At 40.2% G+C, this 27,956-nt stretch overlaps 2 protein-coding genes across 3 annotated transcripts in view; one reads left to right on the top strand and one right to left on the bottom strand.

The window, feature by feature from the left end:
* Window positions 1-3,889: 3,889 nt before the first annotated feature.
* On the top strand, window positions 3,890-10,625 carry LOC133572372 (D(2) dopamine receptor A-like). The gene is made up of 2 exons (XM_061925309.1): window positions 3,890-5,188; window positions 10,430-10,625. Exons 1-2 carry the CDS (start codon window positions 3,890-3,892, stop codon window positions 10,583-10,585), a joined length of 1,455 nt encoding a protein of 484 aa, XP_061781293.1. The 3' UTR covers window positions 10,586-10,625.
* Window positions 10,626-21,328: 10,703 nt separating this feature from the next.
* Window positions 21,329-27,956, bottom strand: part of LOC133572001 (A-type voltage-gated potassium channel KCND2-like) — a 166,670-nt gene continuing 160,042 nt past the window's right edge. For both annotated transcript variants that reach the window (XM_061924594.1, XM_061924595.1), the window contains one exon: window positions 21,329-25,018. In XM_061924594.1, coding sequence (XP_061780578.1) covers window positions 24,838-25,018 — 181 coding nt within the window. In that variant the 3' untranslated portion in view covers window positions 21,329-24,837. The remainder of the gene's footprint in view (window positions 25,019-27,956) is intronic.

Below are 27,956 nucleotides of genomic sequence, written 5' to 3'. Positions count from 1 at the left end.
GTCTGTTGAAATAAAAAAAAGTTTTTCTCGTCTTCCTGTCGGTCGTTTTTTCTTAATGATGATCGGTGCCGTGAATGTGACGAAAGTGACGATTGATGATGGCTAATTTGACATTAGAACAGATTAATCATCGGTGTCACGTCGGAGTAGTTTTTTTCCATTTTAATGTTAGAACAACTTGAGAAGCCGGTATGAATGTATTGGTCTGGGCTGTTCTCCTGAAGCTTCAGTAAAACTTGATAATATTCCTATTCTGTCTTGATGGTCCTTCTTGCTCAGCATATATGTCATCGAAAGAACTTGGGATTGACCAGTGACTTAAATTCCCTTGGAGGAAGAGCTTGTCAGACGCAACAAACCCCACACACTAATTCCTCCTCCACTAAATTTCACACTCGGCACAATACAGTCCAAAATGTAGCGTTCTCTTTGCGACCTCCGAACCCAGACTGGTCCATCAGATCTGCCAGATGGAAAAGTGTGATCCATCACTCCAGAGAAGGCGTCTCCACTGCTCTGGAGTCCAGTTTACGTGGCCTACCGCTTGGTTGGCTGAGTTGCTGTTGTTCCCAAACTTCTTCCATTTTCTTATAATAAAGCCGACGGTTGACTTTGGAATATTTCGGAGCGAGGAAATTTCACGACTGGATTTGTTGCACGGGACAAAGCTACGAACAATGGGAGACCGGGCTTTCTGCTCCGACGCTCCCAGTCTGTGGGGCGCTCTCCCTGACCCCCTGAGGGCACCACAGACTGTGGATGCTTTTAAAAAAGGCTTAAAAACCCTTTTTTTTTTTTTTTTTTTTTTTTTTTTTTTTTTTATGTATATACGCATACTAGTTCTAGCTATTTTCCCTGTTCTAGTTTTTATTTTTATTAATTTTTTTATTATCTTTTTATTTTTATTTATTTATTTTTTAATACACCGTAGCACTTTGAGGTTGTTTACTCAACGTAAAGTGCTTTTTACAAATAAAATCTATTATTATTATTATTATTACAGGTAGCATCCTGTGACAGTTCCACGCTGGAAATCACTGAGAGCGGCCCATTCTTTCACAAGTGTTTCTAGAAACAGTCTCCATGCCTAAGTGCTTGATTTTATACACCTGTGGCCGGACCAAGTGATTAGGACACCTGGTTCTCATCATTTTGGATGGGTGGCCAATTTAGTGTATTTTTCCTTGTAACGCTTGTTCAGTCGACTTTCAAAGCTGACGCCGTGATGCTGCTTTTTGTCGCCTTCATAAGCAGGCAGGATGTATAGTTGCTGATAAAAGTGCAGTTCTAGTGTCAGTCCAACGTTTAGACCCAATGAGAAAACGTTCTACTACACGTCACAATATCTTCAAAGACTATTATATATGCAGGATGCTGAATAATACATATTGTGTTGATCTAATCCCAGATTTGGCGCGCGGTCCTTCTTAATCTTACGTTGGAAGCAAAGAGCATTTCACACTTTTATCGGCAAACAGGATTACACAATGTCACGCTGTAATCCTCCAGCATGGCCCTTTTTTTTTTTTTTTACACACAAGTCATCCTTCCATCTGTCCGCTTCATTTGATTTTCTTTACTTGAGTGCAGTATATATACATATATACGGTATGAAGCCGAAATCTACAAACCCCAAAACCAGTGACGTTGTCACGTTGTGTAAATGGTAAATAAAAAGAGAATACAATGATTTGATAATCCTTTTCAACTTATATTCAATTGAATAGACTGCAAAGACAAGATATTTAAAATTATATTTTATCGTCTTGCTGAAATAAGCAGGGGCGTCCACGATAACGTTGCTTAGATATTTAACGTTTGAACTGGAAAACCTTGTAGTTTTTTTTGCAAATATTAGCTCATTTGGAATTTGATGCCTGCGACATGTTTCAAAAAAGCTGGCACAAGTGGCAAAAAAGACTGAGAAAATTGAGGGAATGCTCATCAAACATTTATTTGGAACATCCCACAAGGTGAACATGCTAATTGGGTATAAAAGCAGCTTCCATGAAATGCTCAGTCATTCACATACAAGGACGGGGCGAGGGTCACCACTTTGCGAACAAATGCGTGAGCAAATTGTTTAAGAACAACATTTCTCAACCAGCTATTGCAAGGAATTTAGGGATTTCACCGTCTACGGTCCGTAATATCATCAAAAGGTTCAGAGAATCTGGAGAACTCACCGCACGTAAGCGATTATATTACGGACCTTCGATCCCTCAGGCGGTACTGCATCAAAAATCGACATCAGTGTGTAAAGGATATCACCGCATGGGCTCAGGAACACTTCAGAAAACCACTGTCAGTAACTACAGTTGGTCGCTACATCTGTAAGTGCAAGTATAAACTCTACTATGCAAAGCGGAAGCCATTTATCAACAACACCCAGGTCTGTAGGTCGTGAGTTCAAACACCCGGCCGAGTCATACCAAAGACTATAAAAAATGGGACCCTTTACCTCCCCTGCTTGGGTTGGAATTGGGGGTTAAATCACCAAAAATGATTCCTGGGCGCTGCCACCGCTGCTGCCCACTGCTCCCCTCACCTCACAGGGGGTGATCAAGGATGATGGGTCAAATGCAGAGAATAATTTCGCCACACCGAGTGTGTGTGTGTGTGTGACAATCATGGGTACTTTAACTTTAACTTTAATTTACCCTAACCCTAACCCCTAACTCCTAACCCGTAACCCTAACCCTAGGGTTAATTTATTTGCCCACCGTCCAACAACTCTGGACTGTAGGCAACACAATCACCAAGCTGGTTGGATTACATGAAGACAAGAGTCCCGTTACTCGAAATCATTCTCTTTTTAAAGTTCGTACGAGAGGAAGTCCCCTGGGGAGGGGACCATATACGTTGGCTCCCGTGTTCTTTCCGTTCGTACTTTGATATGCTCTTTTAGGAGAATAGAGCAGTCGTGTTCTTTCCTCTCGAGCTTTGATATGCTCTTTGACAGAATAGAACAGGACTTGTTGTTCACACTTCGGCAAAATACCAGCGGGTCATGAGGTTCAGTGAAGCTCAATACATTTCACTTTGATCTAATGTGAAAGGCACAAGCTATTCTAAGAGTATAGTGAATCAAAAATGGGGTAAATTGTAACATCAAAAATGGTCCAAATCACAAAAACTATCTGTTGAATGTTGATAGATGTTTTGATGGCAAACCCATGTTGTGTCAGGCCAGTTCTAATTTAAGTTACTGGTCAATCCCAAGTTCTTTCGATGACATATATGCTGAGTAAGAAGGACCATCAAGACAGAATAGGAATATTTTCAAGTTTTACTAAAGCTTTAGGAGATCAGTTTAACCAATACATTCATATCGGCTACTCTAGTTGATCTGACATTCAAACGGAAACGCCCACTCTTTGCACACAAAGAAAACCCCCTCCCCCCCTCGCAACACTGATAAGGAGAGAGAGTGGGGGTTGTAGTTCACATTCCAAGGGTGAAGACACTAACCAGAAACTGGTAGAATATACAAAGGAAAATTACTAGATACTCTAAACATGGCTATGTAAAAAGAAATAACTCTTAAATATATATGCATCCTCCACACCCACTAAAAAGTAAAAGGTGTGACAACCAACCCCGTACCCTCATGCTGGACAGCTGGATGCAAGAATTAAGAGTGACGCAGCTGCTTTTCAATTTGCAACTTTTTCCCCTGAGCCGATCTGTAAAACATAATTAATGTGGACAGGGAGGGGAGGGGTTGGTGGTCCCATGAGGCCGAGTGAGGCTGTTGAGTGACAATGGAAAAAACGAGGCGTGTACTTCAGCGTTAAGGTCCAAGCAGCAGGTGAGCATCTTCCCTTTGCTTTGGTTTATTGGTCCTTCCTGTTCATGTTGTCAACACGTTGAAGCTTGGAATCTGGACATGACCGTCCCTCAATGGAATGATAAGAACCACACCGTTGGCGAGGACAACGTCAAGATCGTCTTTCTGGCGGCAAACTGCTTGATCCTGTCCGCCACGTCCGTCGCGGGCACGGCGGCCAACGTCTTCGTCGTCCTGGCCGTGTGCAACCAGAAGTCCCTCCGCACGTGGAACAACGCCCTGTTGGTCAACCTGGCGGCCGTCGACATTTTCCGATGCGTGTCCGATTGCCCCGTGCTCTTGGCCGTCGTGCTGCTCGCTCACGGGCGAGGCGGCGCTCGCCCGTCGATCTGCGCCGCCCAGTCGGCGTCCTTCTCCTTCTGCTGCTGCGTCCAACTCCTGACGCTGGCTTGCATCAGCGCCGAGAGGTACCAGGCCATCGCTCGACCTTTTAAAAGCGCTGAGAGAAAGAAGCGGGTCTTGGTTCTGATCCCGCTCACGTGGACTCTGGCCCTGCTGGTGGCCGCCGTTTGCTTGATGTTTGTCAAGGACTCGCCCGTACAGGTGAGGTGCAAAGGATCGCCACAAGGTGAAGCCTCTTCTAACGACACCTTTGGGACTTTCATCTTGTTCCCGCTGTGGGTCGCTTGCTTTGGCGTCATCATCGGGTTCTACGCTCGCATCTTCGCCCTGCTGAGGGAACACAATCGTAAAATATTTGACAAAGGAGTCTTGCCTGTTCCGAAGAACGAGGAGAAAATCCACCAAAACGAGTCGAGGCGTCTTTCAATCGGTGTGGGAAACGAGTTAAGGTTAAAAGTCGTGGAGATGAGAGCAGAACCTCATCCTTCTCGGGATCTGCTGGCTCCTAAATCTCTTAAAGCTGAGCGTTTAAAGCTCAGCCTTGTTGAACCTTCTGATGGCGCCTTGGCGGTCGGTGTTAAGAGCTCAATCACAAAGCCCGATAAGCCGCCGGGCAATTGTGGCGCTGAGAAGCAACCGGGGTCGGGTGTGACAGCTGATGGAACACCTTGTGAAGTGAAAGTGAAAGCAACAAGCCTTCGCGTCTGCACCTCGCCGCTCCCCCGCAAAGAACCTCCGTCAGAAGCTGGCGACTCGGCGGTTCCAGGGGAGCGGGCCTTGGTCTCGGACGACGGTCCAGAAACGGGCACAATAGAAGGGGCGGTTTGCATCATGCCGCCGAGGGCCGGCAAGGAGAGGAAAAGCAGGAAGAAGGAAAGCAAGATGGCCAAACGAGCAGGTTACATCATCGTCACCTTCCTCTTCTTCTGGCTGCCTTTGATCGTCACCATCGTCATCAACTTTCTTCTTCACCACAACGCTAAGGTACACACTCAAGTGTGTGTGTGTGCAACATGCTCTTGTTTTCTTCCACTCTTTCATACATCCATCCTTCCATTACCCGGCTGTAATCTTTATCACCCATCTACACAATCATCCATCTGTCGTTCATCCTTCTATTCACCACCCTGTCCTTCCATTCGTCTGTTCCTCATCAACCCATCATCCTTCTGTCCATCCATAGGCGCCGAGCCCGTGGGTGCTTCGGGGGATCGATGGCTAATTCTTTCTCACCACCAAGCAAACACCGCGCATGCTCAGATCCTTTCTACACTAAGCCGGCTAAGGTTATGCCGGGTAAATCCCACCGAACCTTATCCTTGTCCACTCACAGACAATGCCCCCCTCTGTCCGCCGGCGCAATAGTCACCTCCAGTGTTGCTTTGTGTGCAAGTTCTTAGATCTAACTTATCTGAACAATATCCAGTGTTGTGGTATTTCAATGAACTGGAATCCAGTGTGCTGTGGGGCCCTATTGTAGTGAATCACACCGGAGACATCATAAATTAATCAAATCTTTATTAGACATGTAAACAATCAATCTTGGGATCTAGATATCTGGTCAGGACACTCCTCACTCTTTTGCCTTCACCTTCATTGTCCATTCCTTTTTGGTGACTTTATATACTCTGGACCTAGACGTTGAGTCCGGGACATACATGGCAGACAATAACTGATACAATCTCGTTGTCTCTCGTTCGACAAATAGACAAAGTTTTTCGGTAAGGAGAATCACAGCTGACTTGGACATTGGAAAGTTAAGTTCTCTTGCCGTCTGAGAAGTGTTGTATCCCAAATAGCTGCAATGGCTTTCTCTTAAGGTATTCATGTGGGATTTCCACAAGCGTCTGTACATGGAGAGGAAGGGGAAACACGGGCATGTCTGGATGACTCGCCTCCATCTATCCATCCATCCATCCATCCATCCATCCATCCATCTATCCATCTGTTTTCCTGTATGCCCATCCATCTATCTTACCATCCATCCATCTATCCTCCTGTCCATCCATCCATCTTACAATCCATCCATCCATCTATCTTCCCGTCCATCCATCCATCTTTTCTCTTGTCCATCCATCATCAATCCATATATCCTCCTGTCCATCCATCCATCTTACAATTCATCCATCTATCTTACAACCCATCCATCCATCTATCCTCCTGTCCATCCATCCATCTTACAATCCATCCATCTATCCTCCTGTCCATCCATCCATCTTACAATCCATCCATCTATCTTACAATCCATCCATCTATCCTCCTGTCCATCCATCCATCTTACCATCCATCCATTCATCTACCTTCCTGTCCATCCATACATCTATTCTCCTGTCCATCCATCCATCCATCTATCTTACCATCCATCATCCATCCATCTATCTTTCTGTCCATCCATCCATCTATCTTTCTGTCCATCCATCCATCTATCTTTCTGTCCATCCATCTATCCTCTTGTCCATCCCACTGTCCTTCTTTCCTACATCCATTGATCCATCTATTATCCTGTGGTCCATCCATCTATCTTACCATCCATCCATCTTAAAATCCATCCATCATCTATCTTCCCATCCATTTATCTTACTATCATCCATCCATCCATCTATTTTCCTGTCCGTCCATCCATCTATCTTACATCCATCCATCACACAATCCATCCATCATCTATCTTCCCATCCATCCATCCATCCATCTATTTTTCTGTACATCCATCCATCTTACAATCATCCATCCATCCATCTATCTTACCATCCATCATCCATCATCTATCTTTCTGTCCATCCATCCATTTATCTTTCTGTCCATCCATCCATCCATCTATCCATCCATCCATCCATCCATCCATCCATCCATCCATCCATCCATCCATCCATCCATCCATCCATCCATCTATTTTCCTGTATGCTCATCCATCTATCTTACCATCCATCCATCTATCCTCCTGTACATCCATCCATTTTACAATCCATCTTCCCATCCATCCATCCATCTTACCATCCATCATCCATCCATCTATTTTTCTGTCCATCCATCTATCCTCTTGTCCATCCCACTGTCCTTCTTTCCCTACATCCATCCATCCATCCATCCATCTATTCTCCTGTCGTTCATCCATCTATCTTACCATCCATTTGTCTTACTATCATCCATCCATCCATCTATTTTCCTGTCCGTCCATCCATCGATCTTACCATCCATCCATCCATCCATCCATACATCCATCCATTCATCCATCCATCCATCCATCCATCCATCTATTTTCCTATGTGCCCATCCATCTATCTTACCATCCATCCATCTATCCTCCTGTCCATCCATCCATCTTCCAATCCATCCATCCATCCATCCGTCTATTCTCCTGTCCAACCATCCATCTATCTTACATCCATCTATTCTGTCCACCCATCCATCTATCTTACCATCCATCCATCTATCTTACCATCTATCCTCCTGTCCATCCACCCATCCATCTTACCATCCATCCATCCACCTATTCTCTTGTCCGTCCATCCATCTATCTTACCATCCATCCATCTATTTGACCACCCATCCATCATCCATCTATGTTACCATCATCCATCCTCTTATCCATCCATCTATCTTTCCGTCCATCCATCCATCTATTCTACTGTCCGTCCATCCATCTATCTTACCATGCATCCATTCTCCTGTCCATCCATCCATCTATCTTACCATCTATCCATATATCTTCCCATCCATCCATCTAGTCTCCTGTCCGTCAATCCATCCATCCACCTATTCTCCTGTCTGTCCAGCCATCCATCTATCTTACCATCCATCCATATATCTTCCCATCCATCCATCTATTCTCCTGTCTGTCAATTCATCCATCCACCTATTCTCCTGTCTGTCCATCCATCCATCTTACCATGCATCCATTCTCCTGTCCATCCATCCATCTATCTTATCATCCATCCATATATCTTCCCATCCATCCATCTATTCTCCTGTCTGTCAATCCATCCATCCATGTATTCTCCTGTCTGTCCATCCATCCATCTTACCATTCATCCATCTATCTTACCATCCATCTATTCTGTCCGTCCATCCGTCTATCTTACCATCCATCCATCCATCTATCTTACCGCCCGTCACACCTGTTGTAGCCACAGAGCTACAATTAGCATGAAGACCATTCTACTTGAAGGGGAACTGCAGTTTGTTTGGAATGTTGCCTATCATTCACAATCATTATGAAATCATTATTTTTCATGCCTTCTAAATATTCAATAAACGTAAATAAAAGTCTGCTTACAGCTGAGTCAATGGGAGGTCCACTATTTTGCCCATAAAACCCGATAAATAACCATTCATAAACCGCCAACAATACTCCATTGGTGACTTGAATATTAACAAGTATTAGTGATATTGTTATTATAAGTGCTAACGCAGACGGACTATTTATAGCGGCGCCGTGATTACATCATCGAGTGGTCTGCTGCTTCCTCGCTTCCCTGCTCCCTGTAAATGTATTCTAGATCATAAATCATGCATCTCACCTGGACAGTAGATGGCTGAGAATATAATCCAACAAGTTGGGACACTTTGACAGCCAATCTAGGACCTGGAACTGGGGAGAACGACACAAAAAGCACTTGTCGACTTGGTTTCTTTGCGAGGATTATGAGTCATTCTTCATGTAAATGGGAATATATGAACACCCTAGCAGTCAGCATCCTAGTGACAGCAGACATTGTACAGTAAGTGATGTTTTGTATGTTTGTTGTCTCTCATGAAGTCTGCAGTGAGGAATAATCAGAGATGAAATGAATGTGCCACATATGTTTAAAATGATCAAAATACGCAAATATGAAATGTTATTAAAATACGCAAATATTACATATTATAAATGTTACTACATTACATATATTCTTACATCATGTATATATTACATGTTATTATGAATGTTACTACATTACATATGTACTTACATAATGTATATTTTACATGTTATTATGAATGTTACTACATTACATATGTACTTACATCATGTATATATTACATGTTATTATAAATGTTACTACATTACATATGTACTTACATCATGTATATATTACATGTTATTATGAATGTTACTATATTACATATATATTTACATAATGTATATATTACATGTTATTATGAATGTTACTACATTACATATATACTTACATCATGTATATATTACATGTTACTACATTACATATATACTTACACCATGTATATATTACATGTTATTATGAATGTTACATATATACTTACATCATGTATATATTACATGTTATTATGAATGTTACTACATTACATATATACTTACATCATGCATATATTACATGTTATTATGAATGTTACTACATTACATATATACTTACATCATGTGTATATTACATGTTATTATGAATGTTACTACATTACATATATACTTACATCATGCATATATTACATGTTATTATGAATGTTACTACATTACATATATACTTACATCATGTGTATATTACATGTTATTATGAATGTTACTACATTACATATATACTTACATCATGTATATATTACATGTTATTATGAATGTTACTACATTACATATATACTTACATCATGTATATATTACATGTTATTATAAATGTTACTACATTACATATATACTTACATCATGTATATCAAATTAAATGTTACTACATTACATATATACTTACATCATGTATATATTGCATGTTATTATAAATGTTACTACATTACATATATACTTACACCATGTATATATAACATGTTATTATAAATGTTACTACATGACATATATACTTACATAATGTATATATTACATGTTATTATGAATGTTACTACATTACATATATACTTACATCATGTACATATTACATGTTATTATGAATGTTACTACATGACATGTATACTTACATCATGTATATATTACATGTTATTATGAATGTTACTATATGACATATATATGTGTATAAAACACTAATGGAGGTGTTTGGATGTTTTTTAGGGGCTCTACAGGCTCCATTGTAAGTGGACTTTGATCGCATTTATTTAATATTTAAAATGCATAAAAAAATATTTATATATATGTCATCTTGTCTCTCATAGTGATTGTGAACGATAGGCAAAATTCCCCAAAAAGTGGCCTTTCTTTAGGCTGTGCTCCCTAATAGGAGCCAGCAGCACATGATGAAGGTAAAAGTTTCCTCCTGCGCTAACGAGGCGCAACACTTCCGTGTCCAGGGTGCAGCCATGCAGGAAGTGGAGCTCCTGTCGGTGTCCGTGGCCTGCGTCTCCTCGCTCAGCAACCCCATCATCTACGCCGCAGTCAACCCGCAGTTCGACGCCGAGTTTGAGCGCCTCAAAAACACGCTGCGGTCCTCCCTCGTCTGCCGCTGAAGCGCCGTGTTGCAGGCATGTGATTTGTCCGTCTATAGTCGGAAATACGTCTTTAAAAATAACTAGATGGAACCATCTGTGGCTGTGAAGTGAACACTAGTAAGGTTGTAAATACTGTATAGAGTAGGCTAGCCCATGTGGTTCCTGTGGATGTGAACACACGTTGTAATTACTGTAGTGACTGAAACAGACAAAGTAATGTGTAAATATTGTCAATAACTAGATGAATCATCTGTGGCTGTGAAGTGAACACTAGTAAGGTTGTAAATACTGTATAGAGTAGGCTAACCCATGTGGTTCCTGTGGATGTGAACACACGTTGTAATTACTGTAGTGACTGAAACAGACAAAGTAATGTGTAAATAATGTCAATAACTAGATGAACCATCTGTAGCTGTGAAGTGAACACTAGTAAGGTTGTAAATACTGTATAGAGTAGGCTCACCCATGTGGTTCCTGTTGATGTGAACACATGTTGTAATTACTGTCGTAACTAAATACCGTAGTGACTGAAACAGACAAGGTAATGTGTAAATAATGTCAATAACTACATGAATCATCTGTGGCTGTGAAGTGAACACTAGTAAGGTTGTAAATACTGTATAGAGTAGGCTCACCCATGTGGTTCCTGTGGATGTGAACACAAGTTGTAATTATTGTAGTGACTGAAACAGACAAAGTAATGTGTAAATATTGTCAATAACTACATGAATCATCTGTGGCTGTGAAGTGAACACTAGTAAGGTTGTAAATACTGTATAGAGTAGGCTAACCCATGTGGTTCCTGTGGGTGTGAACACACGTAATTACTGTAGTGACTAAATAACATAGTGACTGAAACAGACAAAGTAATGTATAAATATTGTCAATAAGTAGATGAATAATCTGTGGCTGTGAAGTGAACACTAGTAAGGTTGTAAATACTGTATAGAGTAGGCTCACCCATGTGGTTCCTGTGGATGTGAACAAAAGTTGTAATTAGTGTAGTGACTAAATAACAGTGATTGAAACAGACAAAGTAATGTGTAAATAATTTCAATAAATGGATGAACCATCTGTGGCTGTGAAGTGAACACTAGTAAGGTTGTAAATACTGTATAGAGTAGGCTCACCCATGTGGTTCCTGTGGATGTGAACACAAGTTGTAATTACTGTAGTGACTGAAACAGACACAGTAATGTGTAAATATTGTCAATAAGTAGATGAAGCATCTGTGGCTGTGAAGTAAACACTAGTAAGGTTGTAAATACTGTATAGAGTAGGCTAGCCCATGTGGTTCCTGTGGATGTGAACACAAGTTGTAATTAGTGTAGTGACTAAATAACATAATGACTGAAACAGACAAAGTAATGTGTAAATAATGTCAATAACTAGATGAAGCATCTGTGGCTGTGAAGTAAACACTAGTAAGGTTGTAAATACTGTATAGAGTAGGCTAACCCATGTGGTTCCTGTGGATGTGAACAAAAATTGTAATTAGTGTAGTGACTAAATAACATAGTGACTGAAACAAACAAAGTAATGTGTAAATAATGTCAATAAATGGATGAACCATCTGTGGCTGTGAAGTGAACACTAATAAGGTTGTAAATACTGTATAGAGTAGGCTCACCCATGTGGTTCCTGTGGATGTGAACACAAGTTGTAATTACTGTAGTGACTGAAACAGACAAAGTAATGTGTAAAAATTGTCAATAAGTAGATGAAGCATCTGTGGCTGTGAAGTGAACACTAGTAAGGTTGTAAATGCTGTATAGAGTAGGCTAACCCATGTGGTTCCTGTGGATGTGACCACATGTTGTAATTACTGTAGTGACTAAATAACATAGTGACTGAAACAGACAAAGTAATGTGTAAAAAATGTCAATGACTACATGAATCATCTGTGGCTGTGAAGTGAACACTAGTAAGGTTGTAAATACTGTATAGAGTAAGCTAACCCATGTGGTTCCTGTGGATGTGACCACACGTTGTAATTACTGTAGTGACTAAATAACATAGTGATTCATTCGGATGAATGCGGTATGTATTTATGTCAACTGTTGATCATTTTTCAATTCTTTAAACACTAAAACATCTTTAAATGGTGCTTTTCCCCCCTATTTTTTGCATGTTCAACTGCTAAAAAAAACCTGGAGCTTATTTTCAGTCTTTTTCATGAAGTTCAAACACCATGCCCGGTGTTGGTCTTGGCCGTCCTTCAGAGACTAGCCCAATTAGCCCCGTGGTCCCTGCCAGCGGGAGGCCGGTTCATAAGATTTCCTTAAAAAAAACAACTGCTGTGTCGCTCCTCCTCACAGAGGGAGCAGTGCATTGTGGGAGGAGGACATGACAATGCAACGCTGCAGGAGCATAGATCCCCACGGACAGTTCTTGCAGGACCACCTGCTGGGAGGCTCAGGTCCCAACATGTCCTGCACCAGTACCACCAGTACCTACTTCTGTTTGAGGAACAACAAAGGAGCAAAAAAGACAAAGGTTGTTTCGCGATAGTATTTATTCTACCATCCACCTCACCGACGTCTCACTCCTTTCATGTTTTCACTCCATGACTTGGATTTCTTTAAAAGCAAAAACTGTTGCAGACTTTTACATCAGCACGCACACACACACACACACACACACACACACACACACACACACACACACACACACACACACACACACGATCTTGTATTTCTTACCTTCTTGAGACCTGAGAAAAATGCCTCCCTCTTTAGGACCAGCCTTTCTAGATATATAAAGATGTGTATTTACAACATTAATAATATATACATACTATGCAAATATGAAACAAAGCTTGTTGTGAAAAATGAGTTGGAATTTCACAAGAAAAAGGTCACAATTTCACAAGAAAAAGGTCACAATTTCACAAGAAAAACTTGGAATTTTGGCAGTATTATAATAAAAGTCGTCGTTTTACTCAACGCAAGACAGAATTTGACAAGAAAAACTGAACATTTGTGCAATGTTATGATAAAAGTTGGAATTTTACTCGATAACAGTCGCAATTTTAAAATTTTGGCAATTTTATGAAAAGAGTGGTAATTTTACTCGACAAAAGTCACAATTTTATAAGAAAACTTTAAAAATTTGGGCAATTTTATGAAACGAGTGGGAATTTTACTCGACAAAAGTCACCATTTTGTCAGAAAACTTTAACATTTTGGCAATATTATAATAATAAAAGGAATGACAAAAGCAAAAAGATTTCACTATTTTACAAGAAGACCCCAAAAAAATTTGGCAATATTGTGATAAAAGTCAGAATTTTTTTAATGACAAATTTCACCGTTTTGCTTTAAAAAGTAATAATTTTGCATTAAAAAAGTCATAATTTTACGAGAAAATATTGCATTATTACAGAACCAGAAAGAATATGAGGAATTGTTCCCAATTTTACAAGAAAAAAGTTGACACATTGTGAGAAAAAGACTGCTTTTAGTTAATTTTTTGTTTTTAATAGTTTTTTTAATCTCCATTATTTACTTCACGTCATTACAGTATGTCTCTATGTACATATATATATATATATATATTTTAAATTAATTTTGGCCAAAGGGGGGCGCATTTCAATTTCTTACACTCACTTGTTATTTCATATGTTGACCAGAGGGGGAGCACTTTTAAAAGCGACACACAGTCAATTTGAAAAATCCCTCCTTTTTGGGACCACCCTCATTTTGATAGATTTCACCACCAGGGGGTTCAAATGAGACATTCTCTATTAGATGCAATGGTTTGGCAGTATTATAATAAAAATCGTCGTTTTACTCAACACAAGTCAGAATTTGACAAAAAAAAACTGAACATTTGTGCAATATTATGATAAAAGTTGGAATTTTACTCGATAACAGTCGCAATTTTAAAATTTTGGCAATTTTATGAAAAGAGTGGTAATTTTACTCGACAAAAGTCACAATTTTATAAGAAAACTTTAAAAATTTGGGCAATTTTATGAAACGAGTGGGAATTTTACTCGACAAAAGTCACCATTTTGTCAGAAAACTTTAACATTTTGGCAATATTATAATAATAAAAGGAATGACAAAAGCAAAAAGATTTCACTATTTTACAAGAACAACCCAAAAAAAATTGGCACTATTGTGATAAAAGTCAGAATTTTTTTTATGACAAATTTCACCGTTTTGCTTTAAAAAGTCATAATTTTACATTAAAATAAGTCACAATTTTACGAGAAAATATGGCAATATTACAGAAACAGAAAGAATATGAGAAATTGTTCCCAATTTTACAAGAAAAAAGTTGACACATTGTGAGAAAAGACTGCTTTTAGTTAATTTTTTGTTTTTAATAGTTTTTTTAATCTCCATTATTTACTCCACGTTATTACAGTATGTGTCTATGTACATATATATATATATATATATATATATTTTTTTTTTAAATTAATTTTGGCCAAAAGGGGGCGCATTTCAATTTCTTACACTCACTTGTTATTTCATATGTTGACCAGAGGGGGAGCACTTTTAAAAGCGACTCACAGTCAATTTGAAAAATCCCTCCTTTTTGGGACCACCCTCATTTTGATATATTTCACCACCAGGGGGTGCAAATGAGACATTCTCTATTAGATGCAATGGTTTTCCGTATTAGGACCATGATTTATGTCATAACTTGTTCACACCTCCTCATATGGAAGGTACTTTTCCTTCTTGATGTCTCAAGAAATGTAGGAATACAAGAACACACACACACACACACACACACACACACACACACACACACACACACACACACACACACACACACACACACATTCTTGTTTTTCTTACCTTCTTGAGACCTCCGGAAATTGCCCCCCTCTTTAGGACCACCCTTTCTAGATATATAAAGATGTGTATTTACAACATTAACAATATATACATACTATGCAAATATAAAAAAGGTTAGCTATAGGTAAATTTTTTTTGTTTTAAATTTTTTGTTTGTAATTGGTTTTTAATCATTATTTACCTCAAGTTATTACCGTATGTCTCTATATACATTTTTTTTTTTTTTTTTTTAATTAATTTTGGCCAAAGGGGTGCATTTCAATTTCTTACACACACTTGTTATTTCATATGTTGGCCAGACGCGGGGTTTGTTTTACGTCAGCACCGGAAATCGTAAAATCAGCTGTTCGCATGGCGAGTTTTTTCAGGGGATGAATAGGGAAGTCCTTCTTTAGCTGCCGTCTCATTTTATCATATATTGCTGCCTTTGTACCTGTCAATGTTTACTTTTGTATGCACATTAAATCAACAAAAAAAAAAATCCTGACTTTGGAGCAATGTTCACGGACTCTAGTATTTGTCTCTCTCTTAGATGCCATGGTTTTCCGTGATTTATGTCCTCATGTGGACGGTACTTTTCCTTGTTGATGTCTCAAGAAGGGTAGCAATGCAAGAACACACACACACACAAACACACACACACACACAAACACACACACACACCTCCTCTCACAGACAAGTCGCCGACAGGAAGCAGAGACAAACTTTAATAGAACAGAATTTCTTTTTCTTTTTTTCCCCGCAATGACAGCATGCAAATCCTTACTTCAACCAGTCAACAGACAGAAATAGAATGGCCGACAACAAACTGTCAAACTAAATCTAGAAATGAGAAGATCCCACTCCAGAATGCGCTCAGTCAGCTTTGGGGTGGGGGTGGGTGGGGGGGCGGGGGTATTTACAGTATGAAAAGAATGTACAAAAGGTGTCTTTCTACACAGTGAGATCTAGCCTTCTAGAAGTGTGTCCGGGGTCGAGATAGCAGTAGTCAAAGATTGCTTTAGAACAATCACCTAATATTCCACCTTAGAACCCGCAATGGAACCTCCAAAGTCCAACCACCGCGTGGCCTTCAAGCACAATTTGATTGGGGAAAAAACTTTTTACGGAAAAAAACACCTTAAAACCATCAAGGTTTAGCCCGGAATATTTGGCCTGTCCTTGCCGGCGATCCACCTGTGTGTTCGTATACCGGCAAATATTTGGTTGATACATTTTTTCCATACACTTGTCATAGTGTAGGGTTAGGGCAGGGGTCGGCAACCTTTACCACTCAAAGAGCCATTTTGACCCGTTTCCACAAATTAAAGAAAACAATGGGAGCCACAAAACTCTTTTGAAATTTAAAATGAAATAACACTGCATACTAGTGATGGGTCCGGCAACACCGATGCATCGGCGCATGTGTCGAGCTCATAGAGCAACACCCTGTGTCGGTGCGCGTACCGCTTTTAGAAAGTCACGTGACCGATCATGAGCTGTTTTGGTCACGTGACCGATACGCGAACTGTGTCGCACTGACGCCTCCTCTGTGCCCTGTGAGCGGGCGGCCTTTTCTACAGCCGGAGAAATAATAACTAAGAAGAGAAAGCGTCTAAAATCGAATACGTTGGAAAAAATAAATAAATAAAAATGTGTAAAAAAATATATATATAATTTCCCAGTCCACAAGCATCCTCATTCACAACATGTTCTCTTAGATTTCCATGTTATGATACATGTTCACACTATTTATTGACTGTATCTAAAAAAAGATAAAAAATATATTTTTATTTAAATGAAGTTATGAAATAATCCTAAATGAAATACAATGACTTGGTTTATATTATTGTATATACCAGGGGCGTCACTAGCTTTTAAGGACATGGGGGGCTTTGCCCCCAGGAGATGCACAGGATGCGAGCGAATGTTACGCACGAGCACAAAACTTCACAAACGGCTAACAAAGACTTAGAAATTATTCATTGTTATTATTATTATTTTTTTTAAATGCACGGGACGAAATTAAATGCTTCCCGGGACGATGGCTTTTAACCATATATTTTCTTTTTCTTTTTATGTATTTACCGTATTTTCCGCACCATTAGCCGCACCTAAAAACCACAAATTTACTCAAAAGCTGACAGTGCGGCTTTTAACCCGGTGCGCTTTATATATGGATTAATATTACGATTCATTTTCATAAAGTTTCGATCTCGCAACTTCGGTAAACAGCCGCCATCTTTTTGCCCGGTAGAACAGGAAGCGCTTCTTCTTCTACGCAAGCAACCGCCAAGGTAAGCACCCGCCCCCATAGAACAGGAAGCGCTTCTTCTTCTACTGTAAGCAACCACCCGCCCCGGAAGAAGAAGAAGCACACGGTGCATGCTGGGATATGTGACGTTTCATTTCCATTTGTGTGTTTATGTAAAGACCCCAAAATGGCTCCTATTAAGTGTGTTGTCTGTCTAATTATAAATAATGCAGACGAGGCGTGTTAACTGAGTTCTCAACGTTTACTCACAGCGTGCTCATAACCACATTCGAACTGCCAGCATACAACGCTTCTCAGGGCTACCGCGCATGCTCGTAACTATCGTTGCATGCTGGGTAGTGTAGTTGTTATATTTGCTAGCTCATAACATCACATTGAGAGACACGCTTACGCGCTTAATTCAATACTCGCCGTCATTCCGGGTGGATTGACAAAAGACCTCCAGCCGCTAGATATTGGTGTCAACAGGGCATTCGAAGCTAGACTGCTAACTGCGTGGGAACAATGGATGACAGAAGGCGAACACACCTTCACTAAGACAGGGAGGCAGCGCCGGACGACATTCGGCCAACTTTTCAATTCGGACACCGAAGGAGAAAAATTCGAGGGATTTATGAATGAAGAATAACTTCAGAAAGTGAGCGTTATGTTTATTTTGTGTGTTGTGACATTAACGTTCGAGCAACATTATGTTGCTATTGCTCTGCACTATTTGAATTTTACTATGTTTGTGATTGCACATTTGCGTACATTTTGGGACAGAGTTGTTAGAACGCTGGTTTTTAATATATTATTAAAGTTTGACTGACCTATCTGACTGTTTTTTTGACATTCCCTTTAGCGCAGCGTAGGCGCGGCTTATAGTCCGGGGCGGCTTATTGGTGGACAAAGTTATGAAATATGCCATTCATTGAAGGTGCGGCTAATAATCCGGTGCGCCTTATAGTGCGGAAAATACGGTATTCATTTTACATTTTATATCAAATGTCTTGGTTTTTCCTCCCTCTGAAAATCCTATCAAATGTTTAACAAGCCATCCTATAATAATAAAACAGCTATTAATGTAAAAATACAATAAAACAAATATATTTAATGATGTTTTTTTCATTATTTTAACAATAGGCTAATGTATATTACTTTATATAGATTCTACAAGAAACACAAAACTTAAAAAATAAATGATTTACAATTGCACACACAAGGTTTTGTGCAGCTTCACTCATTGTAAAGGAAGATAATGTGCTTCGTACACCTGCAGGACCGCAAGCAAGGTCGCAGAGAAAATGCGGGCTGGAATTTGTGTGATGTGGGCATTTTCTATATGAACAAGTGGAATGGATTGGATACCGACGCACGAAAGGGGCTCTCTACCTTACGCTACGAAGTGAGGGGAAACTGAGTGAATAATAACAGGTTATATGATTATTTACTCATATTTGGGCCACTTTATAATGAATATGTCGGCATTTATTTGTAAAAAAACAAACAAAAAAACACCAAATTATTTAGGGGGGCTTAAGAATATTTTAGGGGGGTTTTAGTCCCCCTAAAATAGGCCTAACAACGCCAATGGTATATACTAGGTCATAAAATCAGTGTCAGTTGAGTCGGTCCATAGGTTGCCTGTAGGGATTTTTAATGTCCAGCAGATGTCAGTACTTAGTGACACAGTATCGACACAGTATCAATACAGTTTTGCAATGTGTCGAAACGCTTCATGACGCCTCATCAACCCATCACTACTGCATACAAAGTATTTTTTGCTTTGTACTATGTATAAACCAGGGGTCTCAGACACGCGGCCCACACCTTAATATGGAAATGTAATGTTAGTGCGGCCCGCGAGTTTTATATGAAGGGCACTTGACAGCGTCTCACTTGATTTTTCCGGTAGACTCTCGAATTTCCGGGAAACTATTCTCTCGAATGTATGCTGATTTTCACCCAAACAACAATAATAAGGGCGTGCTGTGATGTCACTACCTTTAGCGCCCTCTACAGCTTGAACAAACAGCTTGCCAGCCCAGTTACATGTTATATGAGGCTTCTGCAGACACACATAAGTGGTTAACAGCCATACAGATCACACTGAGGGTGGCGATATAAACAACTTTAACACTCTTACTAATATGCGCCACACTGTGAACCCACACCAAACAAGAATGACAAACATTTCGAGAGAACATCCGCACCGTAACGCAACAGAACAAATACCCAGAATCCCATGCATCCCTAACTCTTCCAGGCTACTTTATACACCCCTGCTACCACCACAGCCCGTGCGTAGATTGAGGTGGGCGGGGTTTGGTGGTAGCAGGGTGTGTAATGTAGCCAGGAAGAGTTAGGGATGCATGGGATTCTGGGTATTTGTTCTGTTGTGTTTATGTTGTGTTACGGTGTGGATGTTCTCCCGAAATGTGTTTGTCATTCTTGTTTGGTGTGGGTTCACAGTGTGGCGCATATTAGTAAGAGTGTTATAGTTGTTTATACGGCCACCGTCAGTGTGATCTGTATGGCTGTTGAACAAGTATGCCTTGCTGTCACTTAGTGTGTGAGCAGACAAAATGTGACTGGGCCAGCACGCTGTTTCTTAGGTGAAAAAGCGGACGCGACGACAGGTTGCAGAGGACGCAAAATGCAGTGCCATCACGGCACGCCCTCAATTTTGTTGTCCGGGTGAAAATCGGAGAATGTTTGCCCTGGGAGAGGCAGTGAAATCCGGAAGTCTCCCGGAAAAATCGGGAGGGTTGGCAAGAATGGAGCTGAGCCGCATCGGAGTGGTCAAAGAGCCGCATGCGGCTCCGGAGCCGCGGGTTGCCGACCCCTGGGTTAGGGTAACCCTAACCCTTTCCAAAAAAAAAATTAGAATATCATGGAAAAGTGTATTTATTTCCATATTTCCATTCAAAAAGTTAAAGGTCCATAGATTATAGATTCAGGGCCCACAACTTAAACCATTTCAAGTATGTAGTTGTTCATTTGTACGGTATTTTCCGCACTATATATTTTTTGCGACAGTGCGCCTTATAACGCCTAATGTACGGAATAATTCTGGTTGTGCTTACCCACTATGTACCATTCTATTTGGTACATGGTGTAATGATAAGTGTGACCAGTAGATGGCAGTCACACATAAGAGGTACGTGTGGACTGCAATATGCTGGCAATATGACTCAAGTACACAACACCAACATTTTATATGTTCCATTGAAAATATAGAACATTACACACGGCGCTTAAAAATGTATCAAAAAATGTTTTAGTACGACTTTGGTAAGCTATGAAGCCACACCGCTTGATGTGCTTCAACATAGGAGTATTATTATGGTGTGTGTATAAGGTAAGACTTATTATCTGGCGTTTTTTTGCGCAATATTACGCAAAAGCAACTTTTCTTACCTTCTGGTACCTGCTGATCTGTACTTGGGATCTGCATAAATCCTGAAAAATGTGTAGTCCGTGCCGACACCGTAGTCGATAAGCTTCTTCTTTTTCTCTATCTTCTTGTTATGCTGTTGCCATTTATAATATAAAGTAGTGTAAAGTTCTTACTTATATCTGTCAGTGAACTCGCCATGGACGCGCTAAAACATACCGGTGTAGTGACTTTACATTATTCACTCAAGGAACTTTAGTTATTAAAGAGTTCCGGTCGGATGTTTTTTCACGGGGTGTTGTTGCTTTCCGGCTGACTCCGTTATTGATTGAAGTAAAGTTTGAATGCCATTAAAACAGTTAGCGCCATCTTTTTGACACTTCTTTCACTCCCGTCCTTGCACGCTACACCGCTACAACAAAGATGACGGGGGAGAAGACGCTGTCGAAGGTGAGCCACGTAAATAAGACCCGCCCACAAAACGTCAGAAAGCGGCTTGAAAATGATCTGTGAAACATTATCTATGCAACATTGTGACCAAAGAACCACCATTACATGTTATGTAGACCACAAGGAAGTCTTTTACATTTAGAAAAAAAAAATAATAATATGACTACTTTAATGCGCCCTATAATCCGGTGCGCCTTATACATGAAAAAAGATTAAAAATAGACCATTCATCGGCAGTGCGCCTTGCAATCCGGTGCGCCCTATGGTCCGAAAAAAACGGTAGATTTTTTTATTTTTGTTGTTTAGTTTGCAGTTTTTATTTAAATAAGTGCTCCTTTTTTAGGCATTAGGAATAACTACTCAAAAAAGTGAATTTTTCCATGTTTTTTTCTCTTTTTGTCTTTAAGTAGCTGTCTCTTCATTGAGTATAGTTATTGTCTTTTTGAATAGAATGATATGTCATAATTTATTTTCAATTCATCGGCAGTGCGCCCTATGGTCCGGAAAATACGGTACATAATTCGGGCCCCCGGCTCACAAAAACCCTCGAAAACGGGATTTTGGAAAAATGAGAATACCGTGCAGAAATCGGGCCAAATTTGACAGGGCATGAATGTTTGAAAGTGAGTGTCACACTATACTCGTCTACTAAAATCGGGTTGTCGTTAAATTGCTTCAATTGTCTCAGTTAGGACGAATATGGGGAAGACTTGACAACTGTCCAGAAGACCATCATTGATACCCTCCATAGGATGTAAAGTTCAAAGCTAAGGAGATTTGCAGGGGACGAGCCGACTGTGATCTTCTGCCGATTATCAAACCCAGAGGGTCCATCAATCTGCCAGAGAAGTCATGCCCTGGCACACAAAAACCCTCGAAAACGGGATTTTGAAAAATGAGAATACCGTGAAGAAATCGGGCCAAATTTGACAGGGCATGAATGTTTGAAAGTGAGTGTCACACTATACTCGTCTACTAAAATCGGGTTGTCATTAAAGTGCTTCAATTGTCTCAGTTAGGATGAATATGGGGAAGACTTGACAACTGTCCAGAAGACCCTCATTGATACCCTCCATAGGATGTAAAATTCATAGCTAAGGAGGTTTTCAGGGGACGAGCCGACTGTGATCTTCTGCCGATTATCAAACCCAGAGGGTCCATCAATCTGCCAGAGAAGTCATGCCTAGCACACAAAAACCCTCGAAAACGGGATTTTGAAAAATGAGAATACCGTGAAGAAATCGGGCCAAATTTGACAGGGCATGAATGTTTGAAAGTGAGTGTCACACTATACTCGTCTACTAAAATTGGGTTGTCGTTAAATTGCTTCAATTGTCTCAGTTAGGATGAATTTGGGGAAGACTTGACAACTGTCCAGAAGACCATCATTGATACCCTCCATAGGATGTAAAATTCATAGCTAAGGAGGTTTTCAGGGGACGAGCCGACTGTGATCTTCTGCCGATTATCAAACCCAGAGGGTCCATCAATCTGCCAGAGAAGTCATGCCCTGGCACACCATTATCATCATTCCATGACCGAAGCAAAACACTTTTTTACACTTTTATACTGAAATAAATACACCTACAACTTATTAAATGAAAATATAGAAAAAAAATTCCGGCAGCGGTACAGTTTAGATCCATGAAGGAAAGAAGAAAGTGAATGAATGTTTATAACCGAATACATTTACATATACATAAAAATGATTTTTTTTTTTAATGAATTAAGTAACGTTTATGAAAACCTTTGTCCAAAACACAATACAGAATGTGAGATACACTATATTGCCAAAAGTATTTGGCCACCCATCCAAATGATGAGAATCAGGTGTCCTAATAGCTTGACCCCGGCCACAGGTGTATAAAATCAAGTACTTAGGCATGGAGACTGTTTCTACAAATTGTGAAAGAATGGGCCGCTTTCAGTGATTTCCAGCGTGGAACTGTCACAGGATTCCCACCTGTGCAACAGATCCAGTCGTGAAATTTCCTCGCTCCTAAATATTCCAAAGAAAGAAAGACGAGTCTGGGTTCGGAGGTTGCCAGGAGAAGGGTACATTTCGGACTGCATTGTGCCGAGTGTAGAATTTGGTGGAGGAGGAATTATGGTGTGGGGTTGTTTTTCCTTGGCCCCTTAGTTCCAGTGAAAGGAACTTTGAATGCTCCAGGATACCAAAAACATTTTTGGACAATTCCATGCTCCCCAACCTTGTGGGAACAGTTTGGAGCGGGCCCCTTCCTCTTCCAACATGCCCGTGCACCAGTGCACAAAGCGAGGTCCATAAAGACAATGGATGACAGAGAACTTGACTGGCCTGCACAGAGTCCTGACGATAGAACTTTTGGGATGAATTAGAACGGAGACTGAGAGCCAGGCCTTCTCCACCAACATCAGCGTGTGACCTCACCAATGCGTTTTTTGGAAGAACGGTGGAAAATTCCTCATAAACACACTCCGCAACCTTGTGGACAGCCTTCCCAGAAGAGTTGAAGCTGTAATAGCTGCAAAAAGGTCATATTGAACCCTATGGGTTAGGAATGGGATGGCATATGTGAGTCAGGGCAGGTGGCCAAATACTTTTGGCAATATAGGGTATAACAGGATAATGCATACATTTATCATTTGTTTTCAAAAAAGTGGGACCCCATTTTTATGACTTGATGGGGCCCCGTTTTGAAAATTCTGACTTTGGAGGTTCCACCGGAATGTTTTCCATACATGTTAATAAACATGTGACCTTTTTTTTTTTTTTTTTTTTTTTTTTTTTTTTCCCCTTTCTTTCGGACTTTCACTTTTACTTGCACATTTCACAGACAGAATGTCACGATGCGTCACGAATTCGTCCGTTCTTTCCCACTCCGGGATGCACGTGGACTTGTCCCATTTACAAGAGTGCGGCGGGGGGGGAGGGGTAAAAAAAAAAAAAAAAAAAAAAAAAAAAATCTAAATAAATCGAATGCAGAAGCGGACCGGACGGAATATTCACAACGACAATGGCGTCCGTGGGGAATGAAGGCGTGTGCTTGGTCATCGTCCAGGACAAAAAAAAACAAAACAAGAAGCGCTCCTTTCCGACTTTGACGACTATCTTGAAAAATAAAGTGTTTCTCAGTATGTTTAGGCAACGATGATTCCCTCCCAACACTTCCGCTCGCTGTGCTTTCCTCATGGAACAAGATGTGCTGGTCGCTAACCCCCCCCTCCCCCGGAGGAGGCCTCCACCGTCCCCTCTTGAGAAAAAAAAAAACATGCAGAGTTTGACATCAGATGAGCTCACCGCTTGGGATAAAAAGAAGAAAAAAAAAATCCCTCCACGTTTCGGCGGGTTCATGCTCGACGAGGCCCCCTCCCACCCTCCTTCCCTTCCCCGCGTCTACAAGGCGGATACTCGCACAATGTTGCTTTGAGAGTACGCCGAGGCGGTGCTGGACGAGCCGTCGCCGTCCGACGAGGTCACCACCGGGGCGGCCAGGCTGACCATGGAGGGGCTGATGTACGCCTGGTCGCGCTTCAGCGGCACCTTCTCGTCCAGTTTGGCGTTCAGGTTGGAGCGACTGGGGAAAGGGCGGAAGAAAAAGCGGTATGAAAGACCCAAGTACAACAAGAAAGCTCCAATACTCTTTGTTAGCGTAATACCAGCAATGCCTATAAACGACCATTAGGGGGCGGAAAGAGTGACGGCGAGAAAAGTCCATCGAGTGACACCTCGAATTAAAGACGCCGCCGAGGGCTTTCCAGGTACATAAACACCTTGTCAATATATTCTCATACGATGATGCAATTACCCCAAAACACTTTTTTTTTTGCTTGACACTAGATCATCGATTTCATTACAAAACCAGTGAAGTTGTCACGTTGTGTAAATGGTAAATAAAAACAGAATACAATGATTTGCAAATCCTTTTTCAACTTATATTCAATTGAATAGACTGAAAAGACAAGTGAAGGGAATTATATTTATATAGCGTTTTTCTCTAGTGACTCAAAGCGCTTTACATAGTGAAAACCCAATATCTACGTTACATTTAAACCAGTGTGGGCGGCACTGGGAGCAGGTGGGTAAAGTGTCTTGCCCAAGGACACAACAGCAGTGACTAGGATGGCGGAAGCGGGGATCGAACCTGCAACCCTCAGGTTGATGGCACGGCCACTCGACCAACCGAGCTATACCGCCCAAGATATTTAATATTCACACTGAGAAACATATTAGCTCATTTGGAATTTGATGCCTGCAATATGTTGCAAAAAAAAGCTGGCACAAGTGGCAAAAAAGACTGAGAAAGTTGAGGAATGCTCATCAAGACACTTATTTGGAACATCCCACGGGTGAACGGGCTAATTGGGAACGGGTGGGTGCCATGATTGGGTATAAAATCAGCTTCCGTTAAATGCTCAGTCGGGGCGAGGGTCACCGCTTTGTGAAGAAATGCGTGAGCAAATTGTCCGACCAGTTTAAAGACAACATTTCTCAACGAGCTATTGCAAGGAATTTAGGGATTTCACCATCTACGGTCCGTAATATCATCAAAAGGTTCAGAGAATCTGGAGAAATCACTGCACGTAAGCGATGTTATTACGGATCGTCGATCCCTCAGGCGGTACTGCATCAAAAAGCCACATCAGTGTGTAATGGATATCACCACATGGGCTCAGGAACACTTCAGAAAACCACTGTCAGTAATTACAGTTGGTCGCTACGTCTGTAAGTGCAAGTTAAAACTCTTACTATGCAAAAAGCGAAAGCCATTTATCAACAACACCCAGAAACGCTGCCTGCTTCGCTGGGCCCGAGCTCTTCGAAGATTGGACTGATACAAAATGGAAAACTGTTCTGTGGTATGGCGAGTCCACATTTTAAAGTGTTTTTTGGGAACCGTGGACGTCGTGTCCTCCGGACCAAAGAGGAAAAGAACCATCTGGATTGTTCTAGGCGCAAAGCCATCATCTGTGATGGTATGGGGGTGTATTAGTGCCCAAGGCATGGATAACTTACATATCTGTGAAGGCACCATTAATGCTGATAGGTACATACAGGTTTTGGAGCAACATATGTTGCCATCCAAGCACCGTTATCATGGACGCCCCTGCTTATTTCAGCAAGACAATAAAATATAATTTTAAATATCTTGTCTTTGCAGTCTATTCAATTGAATATAAGTTGAAAAAGATTAGCAAATCATTGTATTCTCTTTTTATTTACCATGTACACAATGTGCCAACTTCACTGGTTTTGGGGCTCTTGTGAATTTGACACCTGTGATCTCGGCTCTTCAGCGTGGACACATCCCAGCATCAAGGTCCGCGCGCACGTACTAAAGATGGCTAAGAAGCGTTTGTCATTGACAGCGTGTCCTTTTAGACGGCATGTGTCACATCCAAGGTGCCATCTTCCCACGTGGGCACCGATGACGGACTTCACAGCGCGACTCATGGCGGAGTCCAGCCGGTCCGTGAAGGCAATCATCTGGCCTGAGATGCTTCCACGGCCTCGTGACGCCTACAAAGAAAGTATATTCTTTTCACTCGCTCATCCTTCCATTCAGACTGGCCTGGAGTCGGGATTTATCTGGGAGGAAGTTTAGACGAAAAAGGTGAAGCTGGGAAATAATCCACCAGCCGAATAAAGCATTAAAATAGAGGAAGAATATTTCCCCACGTGTACATAATTATTTACATATTTTATTTATTTATAGATTTTATACAAATATCGCATGTGCATTTAAACATTTATTTGTAAATAATCCTATTGTAATAATCAAATACTAAAACTCTAATTAGATTTTTTTATAACTTGATTTGTTTGGGTGCTGTAAAATAAATGCATACAAAACATGATTTATATTTAATACAAAGTAAGGATTCAATTTGGCAATACTATACATGAATAAATGTACTTTATTATAATATTAATGTTTTTTTTTGGTCTAATTTCCGTAGTCTGACATTCCTGTTGCTGCCGACTCTCCAGACCCTTTAATCGATTGTGTGAGGCGGCGAGTGAATTATTTGCCCCGGAGGAAATATATATATATTCATATACATATTTAAATATACATACATACATACATACATACATACATATATACATACATATATATATATATATATATATATATATATATATATATATATATTCATATACATATATATATATACATATTTAAATATACATATATATATATACATTCATTTATATATATATATAAATACATATATATTATGTATTCATATATATGTATATATGTATATTCATATACATATATACATGTATGTATATATATATATATACATATATGTATATATATATGTATATTTAAATATGTATATATATGTATATCAATATACATATATACATATATAAATATACATATATATATATACACATATATATATATGTGTATATATATACATATGTATATATACATATATATGTATATATGTTCATTTATGTATGTATATATACATATATATGTATATATGTTCATTTATATA

The sequence above is a fragment of the Nerophis lumbriciformis genome, linkage group LG29 (genome assembly GCF_033978685.3).
Source record: "Nerophis lumbriciformis linkage group LG29, RoL_Nlum_v2.1, whole genome shotgun sequence".
Lineage (NCBI taxonomy): Eukaryota > Metazoa > Chordata > Actinopteri > Syngnathiformes > Syngnathidae > Nerophis > Nerophis lumbriciformis.
This window is presented reverse-complemented; position numbering and strand designations above follow the sequence as displayed.